Here is a 12664-nt window from a genome sequence, read left to right as displayed (position 1 = left end):
TCTATAGATACAGCATCCTCTCCTCCCGCATCAAAGTCCTCCGTCACGAGATCATACACAAGGTTGAGTCAGCCCAATCTCTCATCGACGTGGCCATGCCGGAGGAATTGAGGCGAGATCTAGATCGGTACAGTATATTCAACCTACCTTGCTTTGCCTTCCCGCTCTCCATCCTCCTGCCCAAGCCTGACAACTTCCTTACCCTTTTCAGCAACCGCACTGCGAGACTACGCCTTCTTTCGTCAGGAGGGTAAAGATCTCTTCCGGTCATTCCAGACCCAGTCTATCCTCGCCACTATGAAAGCCCTTGACAACCCTGCAGCCGCCACCCCCCAACCGGAACTCGCCGTGGATGATCCCCTGAGTATCATCACCAGAGAGCTGAGGCTGGCTTTGACGCAAAGCACTTCAGGGCTGTCAAAATACAAAAAGTCAAAGGATCAGAAAATGCTATGGCAGCGCTTCTTTATGGCTTTGGGTGGCGGACTGGCCCTCGTGGGCCCGATGCTCATCATGGTGCGCAATCCGAGTGAAGGCGTCGCCATCATCACGACATCGTGCTGTGTTTTGGGCGTGGCAGTTATTTTGGCTTTGTTCATGAACGATTCCCATCCAAAAGATGTCGTCGCATGCACGGCAGCCTATGCGGCAGTGCTAGTTGTGTTTGTTGGTGCTGGTGGCGGTTCCCAGACTGGGGAAGGTCAAAGTGACGGTGCTTCCACTTCATGAAGTTGTTTACAAGCCTGGAGTTACTAGACATTGCATGATAATGTTGAATTGACTAACTCTATATAGCCAACCGACTAAATCTTCTTGCTCATGACAAAATAACGGATGCCTCCAGCCTGTATCATTCCATAACCTCTAAAACAGCACACTCAAGCAATGCATGGCGGTAATCGCTGATAATATCATAGTCTTCCCCCGCCTGTCAAAAACAAATAAAGGCACCGCCCGTCTGTAACTTCGCTCTTTTCACCGTGTGTCCCTTCAAAGCTTCTCGGGGATGTGGTCCTCCACAGCCGCCAGCGCTGCCAGGTTGTTCTCCCCCATGCTCAAGACACCGTCTGTGGCGCCCGTCCCGCTGCCGCCAACACCCGCAAGAAGCGCAACACACTCAATAACGTCTTGCGGCTCCAGCACGTGCCACCTGGCCAGCGTAACCTTGGTGCTGGCTCCAACGGTCACGGAAAAGGTGTTCTCTGCCTCCACCTCGGCTGTGCCATCGTTGGGCGCAGACAGGCCGTTGAGGGCACGGAACATGTCCTCGTCGGTAAAGTCATCTCCCATGCAGAGAACAAATTCGAGCTTGCGGGCCGATTCGTCGTCGGACTCGAGAGCCTTGAGCTCAGCATTGTACGTGTTGACAAGGCGCTTCGCGATCTCTCCCTTGTTGATAAATGTAGGGCGAACCTCAATGTTGGCCTTTCCAGGCATCACTTCCACATCCCACTTGCGAGCCACGGTGCCTTCGAGCTCCTTTTGGCATTCGCGTGACATGTGGAGGCCTTGTTCGGGATCGGCCAGGCGGTAATGCCACGTCAAAGCGCACCGTTTTCGTTCAATAAACGATCCTAGAAATGGTCAGTCAGCGTCGCAAGCCTCAGGTGACCGAAAAAAAAGACTTACCCGGGACCTTGTCCGTGTATTTCTGGAACACGGCAATGACCTCCTCTTGCCAGCCCATGTCGAACTTCTCCACCAGATTCTCCCACTCGGTCGAGCCTGGGTTTCTCATGAAGCTGCCATGCTCGGCACTGAAGCCAAGACCCGAAATGTGGCCCAGATGATGAGACAGGAACTCCTGGTCGCGACCAGAGATAATCCAGACGGCATTCTGGGGGTCGGCAGCAAGCGCCTTCAAGCTGGTGATGACGCGCTCCGAAGGAACAGCAGCGCTGGGCTCCCGCACTATGGGGGTGAGCGTGCCGTCATAGTCGAACATGAACAGGCGCTTCTTGGCCGCCCGGTACCTTCTAAGCATCTCGGAGCGGTCCAGAAGAGGAGTCGAGATGATGTTCTTGCGGCTACCAAGAACATTCACCAAGCGCCTGAGGAAACCAACAATCCAGAACTGCACATTCTTGCTGGTGACGTGAGCCAGCAGACTATTTTGCATTGCCTCGCGCTTGTCTTTTGGCATGAGCAGAGCATTGTTGATGGCTTCGGCGACGCCCGACAAATCCCATGGGTTGATGTGAATCGCGTCCTTGAGAGAGCCGGCCGTGCCACTGAACTCGGAGAGAATCAGGGGACCGGCAGTGTCGCGCTGGCAAATAACATACTCCAACGAAGTAGTATTCATGCCGTCTCTGACCGAGGTGATGAGGCCGATGTCGGCGGCGCGGAGGAGAGCAAAGTACTCTTCTTGGCTGATGTACTGGGCGTAGTGCTGCACAGGGGAGAATCCAAGCGAACCGTACATGCCGTTGATCTTCATAATAAGTTCGCTCACACGGCTGGCGATCTTGCTCTCGGAACCATCTCCCTCCTCCTCAATGCTGGTGGGAGAAGTGACCTGAATAAGGACGACCTTCTCGCGCCACTCGGGGTACATCTCGAGGAACCGCTCAAAGGCCATCAGCTTCTGGGCGACGCCGCGGACAGTATCCAGACGGTCACGGCCCACAATCACCTTTTTGCCCTCGTACAACTTCTTCAAGTTCCCATACTTAGTGTTGACCTCGTCTGTCCATGCAAGACTGGCCACCTTGGTCGCGTCAATGCCAATGGGGAACACACCGATCTCTACTCGACCTCCATAAGCGTCGATTCCTGCCGTGTCGGATGGGAAGCCCAGAATGCGCGTGCAGCAGCTGGCAAAGTGGCGGGAGTAGCTATAGCTTTGGAACCCCACCAGGTTGGCGCCGAGCACGCCCTCGAGGACCTCTTTTCTCCGTGGCAGACAGCGCAGAAACTCGCTGCTGGGGAAAGGCGAGTGCAAGTAAAACGAGATGTACATGTGAGGAGACCGTTGCCGCAGCATGCTAGGCAGCAGCATCAGGTTGTAGTCATGCACAATGACAATGTCGCCGGGCTTGTAGACCTCAAGGATCCTGTTAGCAAACTTTTGGTTCATGCGGTAGTAGTCGGCCCATTGCACTCTCTCAGCACGGCCGTCGGTGGGCTCGTGTTGTCTGTAGTGGAAGAGGGTGTAGAGGTCGTGCTCGGCATAGCGTCTCCATCTTGCCTGGTCCTTCAAGCGGATGCCCTCGTCCAGCCCGTCCGAGTCGTCGGCCAGCCAGACCGGGATCGTCTTTATTCTTTTGTTGTGGGAGAGCTGATTCTCGAGACGCAGCATGTCATCCCGGGGAATCCAGAGGCCGTCGACCAGCGGAGGGGTGGGCGGGGCAACGCCATCGATGGGCACAGGCTTAGAGAGATGGTTGAGAGCGCTGAGGTGGACCGTGGTGGTGGGCGGCGTGCCGGGAGGCGACGGGGTGTCGGTCGGGGTCTCAATCTCGCCAGTCCAGGCCACAACGATGTGGTTCCATGGTGAGTCGTCCGACGAGAGGTAGGAAAAGGAGTCGAAAAGGGCCGACTGGCCTCGGCGGGGTGTCAATTCCTGCAGCACAACGATGACATCAGCCCCACCATTCCGAAACTTGGCAAACCGTTGCTACTCGATGGATGCAACCACTTGGCGCCGTTGAACATCAACGACACCACCGTTGGAGGAAGAAGATAAGAAGAAGAAGAAGAAGAAGAAGAAGAAGAAGAAGAGAGACACGAGACATACCCAGTCGGAGCCTTTCCTGTACTTTAGCGAATGGGGGATGTTAAAGGTGGCTGAGATGATGTTTCCACTGAGCGCGAGATCCGGGCTGATCTCCCGAAACTCGGACATGGACTCTCTGCGGCCGGCCATGGTAGCTTCGGTGAGCCTGTTCATCCACTTCTTGCCCTCTTGTGCACCAACAGTCACCTTGTTATGGAACGACTGCCCTTCGCGGTTTGTGCTGTCGGGAGCGGGAGAAGCGGCAATGGCGTGGTCGAGGACTCTGCGCGAGAAGTAGTCCCCTCTGGACGGTCCTTGGCCACCGCTCGAGTTGTTGCTGTTATCCGATTCGTACGTCTCTTGGGTGATGTCGGGCGTCACGGGCACGGCGGTGACTGACGATCGGAGATGGGGCGGGAGGAAGGAGTCGTTTCGTAAGGGCACTTGGGGACGATGAGGCAGGCCTTTCGAGCCTTGTTGGTCTTCTGGTTTCTGCGCCATGGTTAGGCGTGTTAACGGATGTCTCGACGGTATATGGTGATTAGAGAGAGAGGGTAGAGGACGGGAGACGCAGAGACAGAGAGACAGAAAAGGATGTTGGTTTTTGCAGAGTAGTGAAAAGTGTAATGGGGGTAGTGTGGTGTAGTGTAGTGTAATAAAGTGTAAAGGGTAAAGTGTCCTGTTTTGTCTTTCTGCAGAGGAAGAGGCACAAGTTGGCAAACTCGCAGCTCTATGACGGGATGAAAGACGAGATGACTGGACTCGTGGAGCGCACAGTCAGGGGCAGGAAGCAAAGCAGAACAGGGCTCAGGCCTGTGGGTAGCGAAAGCCCGGTGGAGTCTCTCAATCTTTCGGCGTCCTTCCAGCCGCGAGTCTTTGTCTTCTCTCTCTCACTCTCTCTTTTCCTCCGGCAACTCCTGCAGCTATTCCCGATCTCGGTTGCTTTTGCTGCTGGCTGCCCGGACGCGCTGTTGTTGCTGCTGCTGCTGCTGTTGCTTCAATGGCCCGCAATGCACCGCCCGGCATTTCGCGATGTTGCTCCGTGATTGGGCACCATCCGCTTATTGGAGGTGAGGGGCATTTTGACAGCCAGCGCCCAGCAAATGGCGGGGTACTCTGCACCAAGGCCCAAAGGTTTTTTTTTTTTGGTTCTGTCTCGCTGTGTCCCTCTCTTTTCTTTCCCCTTCTCTTCTGCGCTCTATTGTTTTCCAAGGTTCTCTCTCTCTTCTTCATGACCCCATATGATTCATGACTCCACTTTCCCCAGCACCTGAAAGTGAGGCCGCATGTCATGTAATAGAATGCGATGATGGGGACGGTGACAAGGAGGGGCTCGAAGGAAGAAAAGCATTGACCACTCACCGACTGGTCCTGACGTAATGGCTAGTGGCACCACTAACGGCAAAGATAAAAAAATAGTGGTTTGCTTTTCCTTGCCAGTTCTTGGGGCGGCGGTTGTTCTCCGAGCGCGGCGCGTGTTTTCGCTGGAAACCCAAGTGCTCCCGTCGTCGTTGCTTTCCAAGATCGGATTGCTGGGGATGGAGATGGAGGGGGGAGGAGGCAGGTGACGAAAGAAGGACGCAACGGGGGAGGGGAGGGAACGGTTGGAGGTGCGGACAAGCGCCTTTTTACTCGCTCTGGACCGACCAAGACTAAAAAGAGGGAAACGTGCTCTTGGGAGTTGCTTGGTGCCTTGGGCCGGGTGCTTGGGTGTGTGGATTCCACCACAGCTTCCAGGTTCCAGGGGGGGCTTCTAACGTTGTTTTCTTGAGGCGACACGCTGCCTGAGACTTTGGTTCAGCACAGTGTCATGTCACGATAAGCTTGATTGCAGGTGCAGCAGCCACAATCGCGATGCCGAGCGATATGTTCCAGGCCCGACCAGGGCGACAACACCCCTGCTGGCCAGGGCCACGGGATGACGGGCCTCAAAAGGGTTGGCTAGATCTTGTACCTATCTATTTTTCTTCCTGGCCATTTCTCTGCTGACAACGACGCGCGATATCCGCGACACCATATCAGCCTGAATAGCTGACCTTCTCTGTCTCTCTGTGTGTGTGTGGTGTGCCATCGACAAAAAAAACGCAACACATTTCTGACAAGCGCCGCAACACACTCTCTTGAGTGAGCCATTTTCAACGTCGCTTCGCTTTTCTCACAGAGAGTCGTTTCTCTCCCGGCCTGCCGCAGTTGTGCCGCCGAATTGGCCGCATTTCCCCGACGATGCTGTCCATGATCTCCTGCCGTTATTCCATCGCCGCCATCTCCTTCACATGGCGAGATCTGGTTCCGTGACTGGTTCTCTCCTCCCTCTCCCTCTCCCATTCCCGCCCCTCCAACACACCCTCACACAGCATACATCGAGAAAAAATACCACGTTTTCCCCTCATCGGTACGACCGTTATTGAGATGCATACACCACCGATAAGCTCAATCTTTGGGCTGCGTTGGAGTGGATTGGTACCCGACGAGGCGCTCCCCCCCCTCTCACCAGCCACTTACGTCTTATCCAACATGACGTGCGTCTGTTTCAGACGATTTGGCCGAAATTGGTGATGGTACTGCAACGCTGGGTCGGCTCTCCCTCGGGGCTCTCTTGCGCGGCATTTAGGGATTATCTTCCGGGTGAGCTGCTCGTTTTCTCCCTCTCCTCTGTCCATCGTAACACCGTCACACTGTGACTCAAAAAGTTAAACGCCTCTATTCAAGTCCATTCATTCCCTTGCCCTACCTGCCTACCTATGTACAGCAACCATGGGACTCTTGGCAACCTCTACTCCTTCTTCTTCTCTTTCTCCTTATCTTTCTTCGGGTTAGTCCCCTCCATCACCTCCCCAGTCTCCTCATCACATAGGTCGCTCTCGTCCGCCAGCCTGCTAAACTTTGGCAACCCATCCTTGATATCCACCACCCTCTGCGGATAAAACATGTGACACTGCGCCGCAAACGCCTCCCTCCCCTTCTTGGTGTTGATCCCCTCAATCAGCGTAGGGAACAACAAAATCATATTCCTCCCCTCGTCCATGATCGGCGTCCGGCAGTAGGCACACTGCACTTTGCACGGGAGATGGTGAGTAGTCGACTTGGCGGTAGGGTCGTACCACCCCAGATCGTGATGCCCATTGGTAAAGTTGATATCTTCCTTGTGGAAAATCGCTGCCCATTGAAAGGGTGCCTATTTCCTCTCTCTCATTAGTCACTATATCCACGACGACAAGTTGATCTTTGGTGGGGACATACCCCGTGCATCCTCTGACAGGTAGTGCAATGGCAGTACTTGCTCGCCAGCGGCTTCTCCCTCGACAGCTCATACTGCACCGCACCGCAGTGGCACTTGCCCTTCCACTTGACGTCAAAGTTCTCGCCCTTGTCGTGGATCGTGTACGGGGCGCGGAACTTCCACTGGTCCTGCTCGCGGTCGGTCCGGGAGCTGGCCTGGTACTGGTGAGGCTCGTCGCCGCGGCTGCGCTTGTTGTTTTCGTTTTTGTGGTCAGCCATTTTGAAAAATCGAGGGGAAGTCGAGAGAGGGCGTGTGAATGCAGGAGTGATGATCCGCTTCGAGACGGCTGAGAAGTGGTGAGGACGGAGTACCATCAAGATTGTAGAGATTCCGTTGGTCTTGTTCAGGTGTAAGAAGTGGTAGTATCGTCAGTAGGGCTTTAAATTTGCGGTCGAAAACACGGCTTTGGCCCCGGGAAAAGTCGAGGATCTCAACTACAAATACCACCGTGATGTTTACTCTCAGCGGCCTTTCAGCGTGTCATTGATTCACATTGAACCCGTCACTGACGTCATGACATGCCCCGCCGTTTTCAGCCTCCCCTGGGAAAGATTTGCACACGGCGCAAGCTTATTTTCATTGTCCCTTCCTATCTATCATACACACAAAAACACCACAACCCTAATAACCGGTCGTGATGCCATCAGCCCCCTAGCCCAAACGCTCAAACTCAAGCCTTGGCGCATTCAACCACACAATGCGGATCACCCGCCCGGACATGATACTTCACCACCCTCATCCCAGCCTTCTCGACCAAATCCCTATACATCCTCTTATTCCTCAGCTTGCCCCCCAGATTGAACATCATCAAATCGACGTGCGTATTCTGTGGTGGCTGACCGATCCCCTCGAATAGCTTGAACTCAACAATCAAAACCCTGGCGTCCTTGTCGACGTCAGGCATCGCACCAGCCACCTGCTTGAGAATGTTGACTGCCAGGTCATCAGAGTAATCAAGTAGGATCCTCCTCAAGACATACACCCACGCGCCTCTCACAGGCTGCCTCTCATGGAAATCATGGCTCATGAACCTCACCCCTTTCAGCCCTGGATCACCCATCTTCTCCACCCCCTCAATCACATCAGGTCGGTCCTGAAGCACACACTCTTCTGGCTTCAATCCCTGCACATTTTCCAGCAGTTCCTTCACCAAATGCCCCATTCCCCCTCCCACATCCACAATCTTGACTGTGTTTTCATCCGTTGGTTTCTTGGAACCCACCCAAGAAACGTCATACAACGCCTCCTCCCCGGTAATGGGTATATCCCCCCCAAAGATATTCTTGGCCTGCATCGATCGCTTGAACGAAGCGCTGTACTCGGGATACAAAGCCTTGACTTCCCACGGAGGAAGTTCAGCATGGCCCCAAGCAAAAGAAAACGGCGTGTGAGTCTGTCCAAGCGGCTCGCGGCGGCCATACTTGGAGAAATAATCCGGCCATTGGAAGAAGGGCTTGAATCCGTTGCCTACAGCAATCACAGCGAGGTCCGAAACGGGGTTGGTGGAGATGTAGAGAGGTGACAGCCTAGAATGGGAGACAGAGTTCGGAACTGGGCCAGGGGAGAGTTTGCCTGTGGCGATGAGGTGGGTGATGAGCCGGGCTGGAGAACTTGGTTAACTCGGTAGGTCACAGCAAGGGGGGACAGTACAAACTGATCAACGACTCATCGGCGTCTAGTTGGCGGGCCAGGTCGGCATAGGTGATGTAACCTGGTGCGGCGAGGGGGATCAAGTCAAAGGCCTTCCACGAGGTGAGCAGCGACCAGACGGCAATACCGGAGGTGGTGAGCCATTCGTCTTTTACGGCGTCAAGAGGGTGCGATGTTTCAACGGCAAGTGTGCGGGCGGTCTGGGCGAGTTTGCGACGGAGGGGGACATTATCGCTGCCTTGGTCGATGGTGGCGGCCAGACGTTTGGCGTCTTCTAGGAGGGCTTCAGCTGCGGCGACGATGTCGTAGGGCTTGGTGGTCACCGACGGTAACACTGTTGAAGTCGTCATTGTTGTGATCCTAGGTGGTGGTGGTGGTGGTGGCGGTGGTGGTTGGATTGGTAAAGTAGGTGATTTCAGCATGTTGGTTGCAGTGTGTGCTCTGCCCTACGATGGGTACCACAGACATCCAAGACACGGGCATGGGATTGGAAATTTTATATGTTTTGCTCAGAGAAAGAGCTTTCCAGGTTCCCGTCTGTTTTGTAGCTATCCATCCGTACCTGCCCTCGGCGGATAAAACGTGGGGAACTGCCGCTCCCAAGGGATAAACAAACGGGAAGGTGCCAATCTGGGGTCCCCGCCAATCTGTCAAAATGTCCGGAAGGTGCCAAGGCCTTGGATGTGGTCACTTGGTGTGTGGGGGAATGGTTGCGCGTGGCCATCTTGTGCGATCTCGGGCCCGGATACACGAGCCTGACCCGGGGACGCAGGTATTCGGCTGAAACCAAGGGCTGAGAGCTCGGGGCCGAGATTTTGGAATGACGGATCGGATGATACCTTAACATTGTCAGTCCCGGTGACCAACACCCAACCGGAACCGCCAGCTCCAATGTCCCTCGGCGTCCTCGATCAAGGCCCTCATTTCACCGACAAACGGCCGGGTCTCGTCCTTCAACAGGAGACCTCTTTCCAAACACAGCCTCGCGAACTTGATCGCTTCCCACCTATTTCCGACACCATTGAACTCGATTGCGGCGCGGTAATATGCCTCGTGCAGCCTAGCCTCTAGGCCCTCGAGTTCATAGAGAATGGTCAAGAGTTCTGCCATCCCGGGGCCGTCTTTCACACCGTGATCGTACTGGTCCAGCTCGTTTCTGATGTTTACAAGCTGGGCTGTGCGAGCATCTGATTCTTTCTGGCGACGAGATGCTTGGGTGCATCGAGGGCAGGAGCAGGTGAAGTTCCAGTATGAGAGGGATGCCTGTCGAGTCTGAGAGGGCTGTGTCAAGCTAGAAATATTCTTTGTTAGTGTAATCAGAATGTCTAGAGGGAATATGGGTATTGCTTACTCGACGTCTCCTATCGTCAGCTCTTCTCCTGGGTGGATATCCCGCACTGTGATAAGACTCTTTCGCATGGTCAGCGGATCAAAATGGTAAGCAGCATTGGGGCCGCAGGCGTGGTTGACTCTGGACACTGAGATTCGGTTTCAAGATCTGTCAGCATCACCCTGATTACCCAACTGGGAAAGTCTCACCATCCAAAAAGACAGCATGAAATTCTATGTCCTCAATCTTGGTATGAAATGCATTCTTCCCAACAATCGCCAGAGCGCTCTCCTTCGAATTTCGGAGTAATCCCTCAGCCCCTGTTAAGGCGAAGAAACGCTCGCGCGAGAGATATGGCAACATGCTAGCCGCTTCGTGGATCAAATCAGCCAGCATTTCCGTTCTCAACTTGGTGAAAGCCCCGTGGTCAATCATCAACCCTGGCGCATCGACCATCACTCTGGTGTTTTTCCTGATGGTTCTGTTGGCTGCGACCACGCCTAGACCCTTGCCTTCGATGGGCTTGACCTCTAACAGGTCTGGTGTGTTGGCAGTGTTGGGGGTGCTCCACCACCTGTCGTGATGAGGTAGGGTAGAAACCGAGCGGATGACGGACGAGGTAGTCACAAGTGATATCCCCTTTCCATCGTTGAAGTTTGGAAGCAAATAGACGCAATATTCCTTGTCGCCAGCGCGATGGCAGAGAGAGCCGACGGCCCAGGGCTGCCTGATTGTGCTGGCCTTAGCGGTGCATACTGGCGCTGGTATAATATGTGGATGCTTGGGGCATGTGGAGATGTAGTTGATGACTTCGTTTGGGGGGCAGGTTTGGGGTGGCGGACCGAGGGGGGACTGTCCAAAGAGTGTTAGAGGGACTAATACTTGAGTAAGTAGCATGATGATGGATGATGATTCTTCTTGGTTGGGAAAGAAAGAGATCTGTGGGGTTCAGAGCTTGGAGGAGTGAAGATTCCAAGAGGTCTGAGTGTTTGGAGAGCGTGTTTCATGATGAGGGTTGACCACATGGGGTGTTGTCCTTGGCAAGGGCTTTCGATACATTCAAACTTTCCTTCACACTGAATGTACATGACATGATCTGTTAGGTTGATTGAGTGTCCTGGCCAACTGGAACCGGTTGAGCAAAAGAATTCGGAGACTGAGTACTGCGCGAGACTCCTGAACCGCGCCATTCTCAAAAGGATGGTGTGTAGCCACCATTCTCCGACAAGGGCTGTCATCGAAAAAGTCCGGGCCGATAATGTACCCTCCGTCGCCGGCTAATACCACTGGAAGTATTGTGGTGCGCGACCCGGTTTGGTCTTTATCGCCTGGCAAGATTGGTGAAACAAAAAATTGCGTACTTGGTGGCAAAAGCAAGAGCTAGGCAGATTTCTTCTCGACCAGGGCAGCAGAAGACAAAGATATATAACTGCGGCTCTGCTCATGTATCATTCATGTCCAGTTCGCCACCCCTCGGACAGTTCTGAACCCGGTCAATAAACGTTATCTCAAGTAACAAGATCGACAGTAATTAGCCAGGTTGAAATCTGGGGTTGGTCTAACCATTCAATGCTCAACCCTTGAGAGAGCATGCATGCATGTGAAGCGGCACTTGGTGCATCATGTTCCATTGTCGATCCGGGCACCGAAATGAAGTCGAGGTCAAGATGTCTGGGAAACTCGATGTGAAGTTCCCATTTGACAGGCATGCAGTGCCACTCGGTCTACATTAGAGTGACTGATATAGCATTTGTGATCCTTGTCATTGAACCCTTGGGTCCTCCACACTCAGCATCAAAGACTCGGTCAAGCTCTTGTTGACGACCAGATCAGTTCGACGTAATGGGATGGTGGCAGTCGGCTCCGGAATTTGAGACGGGATTTATGGCGGATAGACGCGTTCGTTTACCCAGAAGTCACGGCGTGTGTTGCCCTTTTGGCGATGGAGCTGATGAATACCTGGTTGCCTGAAAGTATGCGCAACAGAGAGGCCATCCCATTGCACCTGTTTGCTTGAAGAGCCTTTGCCTTCATGTATAAAAGCCAAGGACTCTTTGGGTCGGCGGCGGTATGCCTTTGTTGGTAGAAAAATTGCTCCTGATCACCACACCATCTTAACTGCAAAGTTTTCTGAAGCTACTGGATACAGTACTCCACAGATGGCAGCCTTGCTCATGCTCAATTGTCAGGACAATACCAAGCAGGACTCCTTGGCCCAGTGAGCAAGCCTGCCTTGTATCTCTCCAACTATTCCAATGATTGACTTTGCTCACGTATCCATCAGCCATACTGACACCACATCCTCGACCGAGCGCTGGGTCTCTGACAATCAGCCCATCTTCAACTAGTGAGAGCCAGTGGCCAAACCGCATAGACAACAATTTCTCCACTAAAGCCATCGGTCGATACTTTTCCTAGAACCTACCGTGGTCCCATCTGAAGCCGAACAATAATGGTGCGTTTTCACCTGGGCGGGGAGAGAGAAAATAACTACCTTAACAATGACTGGTTACGCCAGGATGGGGGTTGGCCAAGATAGAGAGGGAAAAGAGGAGCGGGAGTCGGATTTTATGATCACTAGGCATTTGATCAGGTGGTAACGAGGGCTGAAGCAATAATTATATGATGATACACAGTAAATGATGAAGGGATCGGAGTAATATGCACCGTCTTCCTTTAGTGATGC

General features: G+C 53.7%; 3 protein-coding genes across 3 annotated transcripts; all 3 read right to left on the bottom strand.

Moving 5' to 3' along the window:
* Nucleotides 1–990: 990 nt before the first annotated feature.
* Nucleotides 991–4138, bottom strand: PODANS_5_7260 (uncharacterized protein; the record flags this gene model as incomplete). The annotated part of the gene is made up of 3 exons (XM_001905212.1): nt 991–1574; nt 1630–3565; nt 3740–4138. Coding segments are annotated over 3 exons (2919 nt in total), but the record flags the coding sequence as incomplete, so codon positions are not given.
* A 2353-nt stretch (nt 4139–6491) lies between these two features.
* Nucleotides 6492–7312, bottom strand: PODANS_5_7250 (uncharacterized protein; the record flags this gene model as incomplete). The annotated part of the gene is made up of 2 exons (XM_001905211.1): nt 6492–6893; nt 6959–7312. The coding sequence occupies 2 exons, from the start codon at nt 7310–7312 to the stop codon at nt 6492–6494; spliced, it is 756 nt and encodes a 251-aa protein (XP_001905246.1).
* A 356-nt stretch (nt 7313–7668) lies between these two features.
* On the bottom strand, nt 7669–9070 carry PODANS_5_7240 (uncharacterized protein; the record flags this gene model as incomplete). The annotated part of the gene is made up of 2 exons (XM_001905210.1): nt 7669–8600; nt 8653–9070. The coding sequence occupies 2 exons, from the start codon at nt 9068–9070 to the stop codon at nt 7669–7671; spliced, it is 1350 nt and encodes a 449-aa protein (XP_001905245.1).
* Between the last annotated feature and the right edge of the window lie 3594 nt (nt 9071–12664).

Source organism: Podospora anserina, chromosome 5 (genome assembly GCF_000226545.1).
Source record: "Podospora anserina S mat+ genomic DNA chromosome 5, supercontig 8".
NCBI classification, from domain to species: domain Eukaryota; kingdom Fungi; phylum Ascomycota; class Sordariomycetes; order Sordariales; family Podosporaceae; genus Podospora; species Podospora anserina.
Note: the sequence above shows the minus strand (reverse complement) of the source record. Positions and strands in the feature narration are given on the sequence as shown.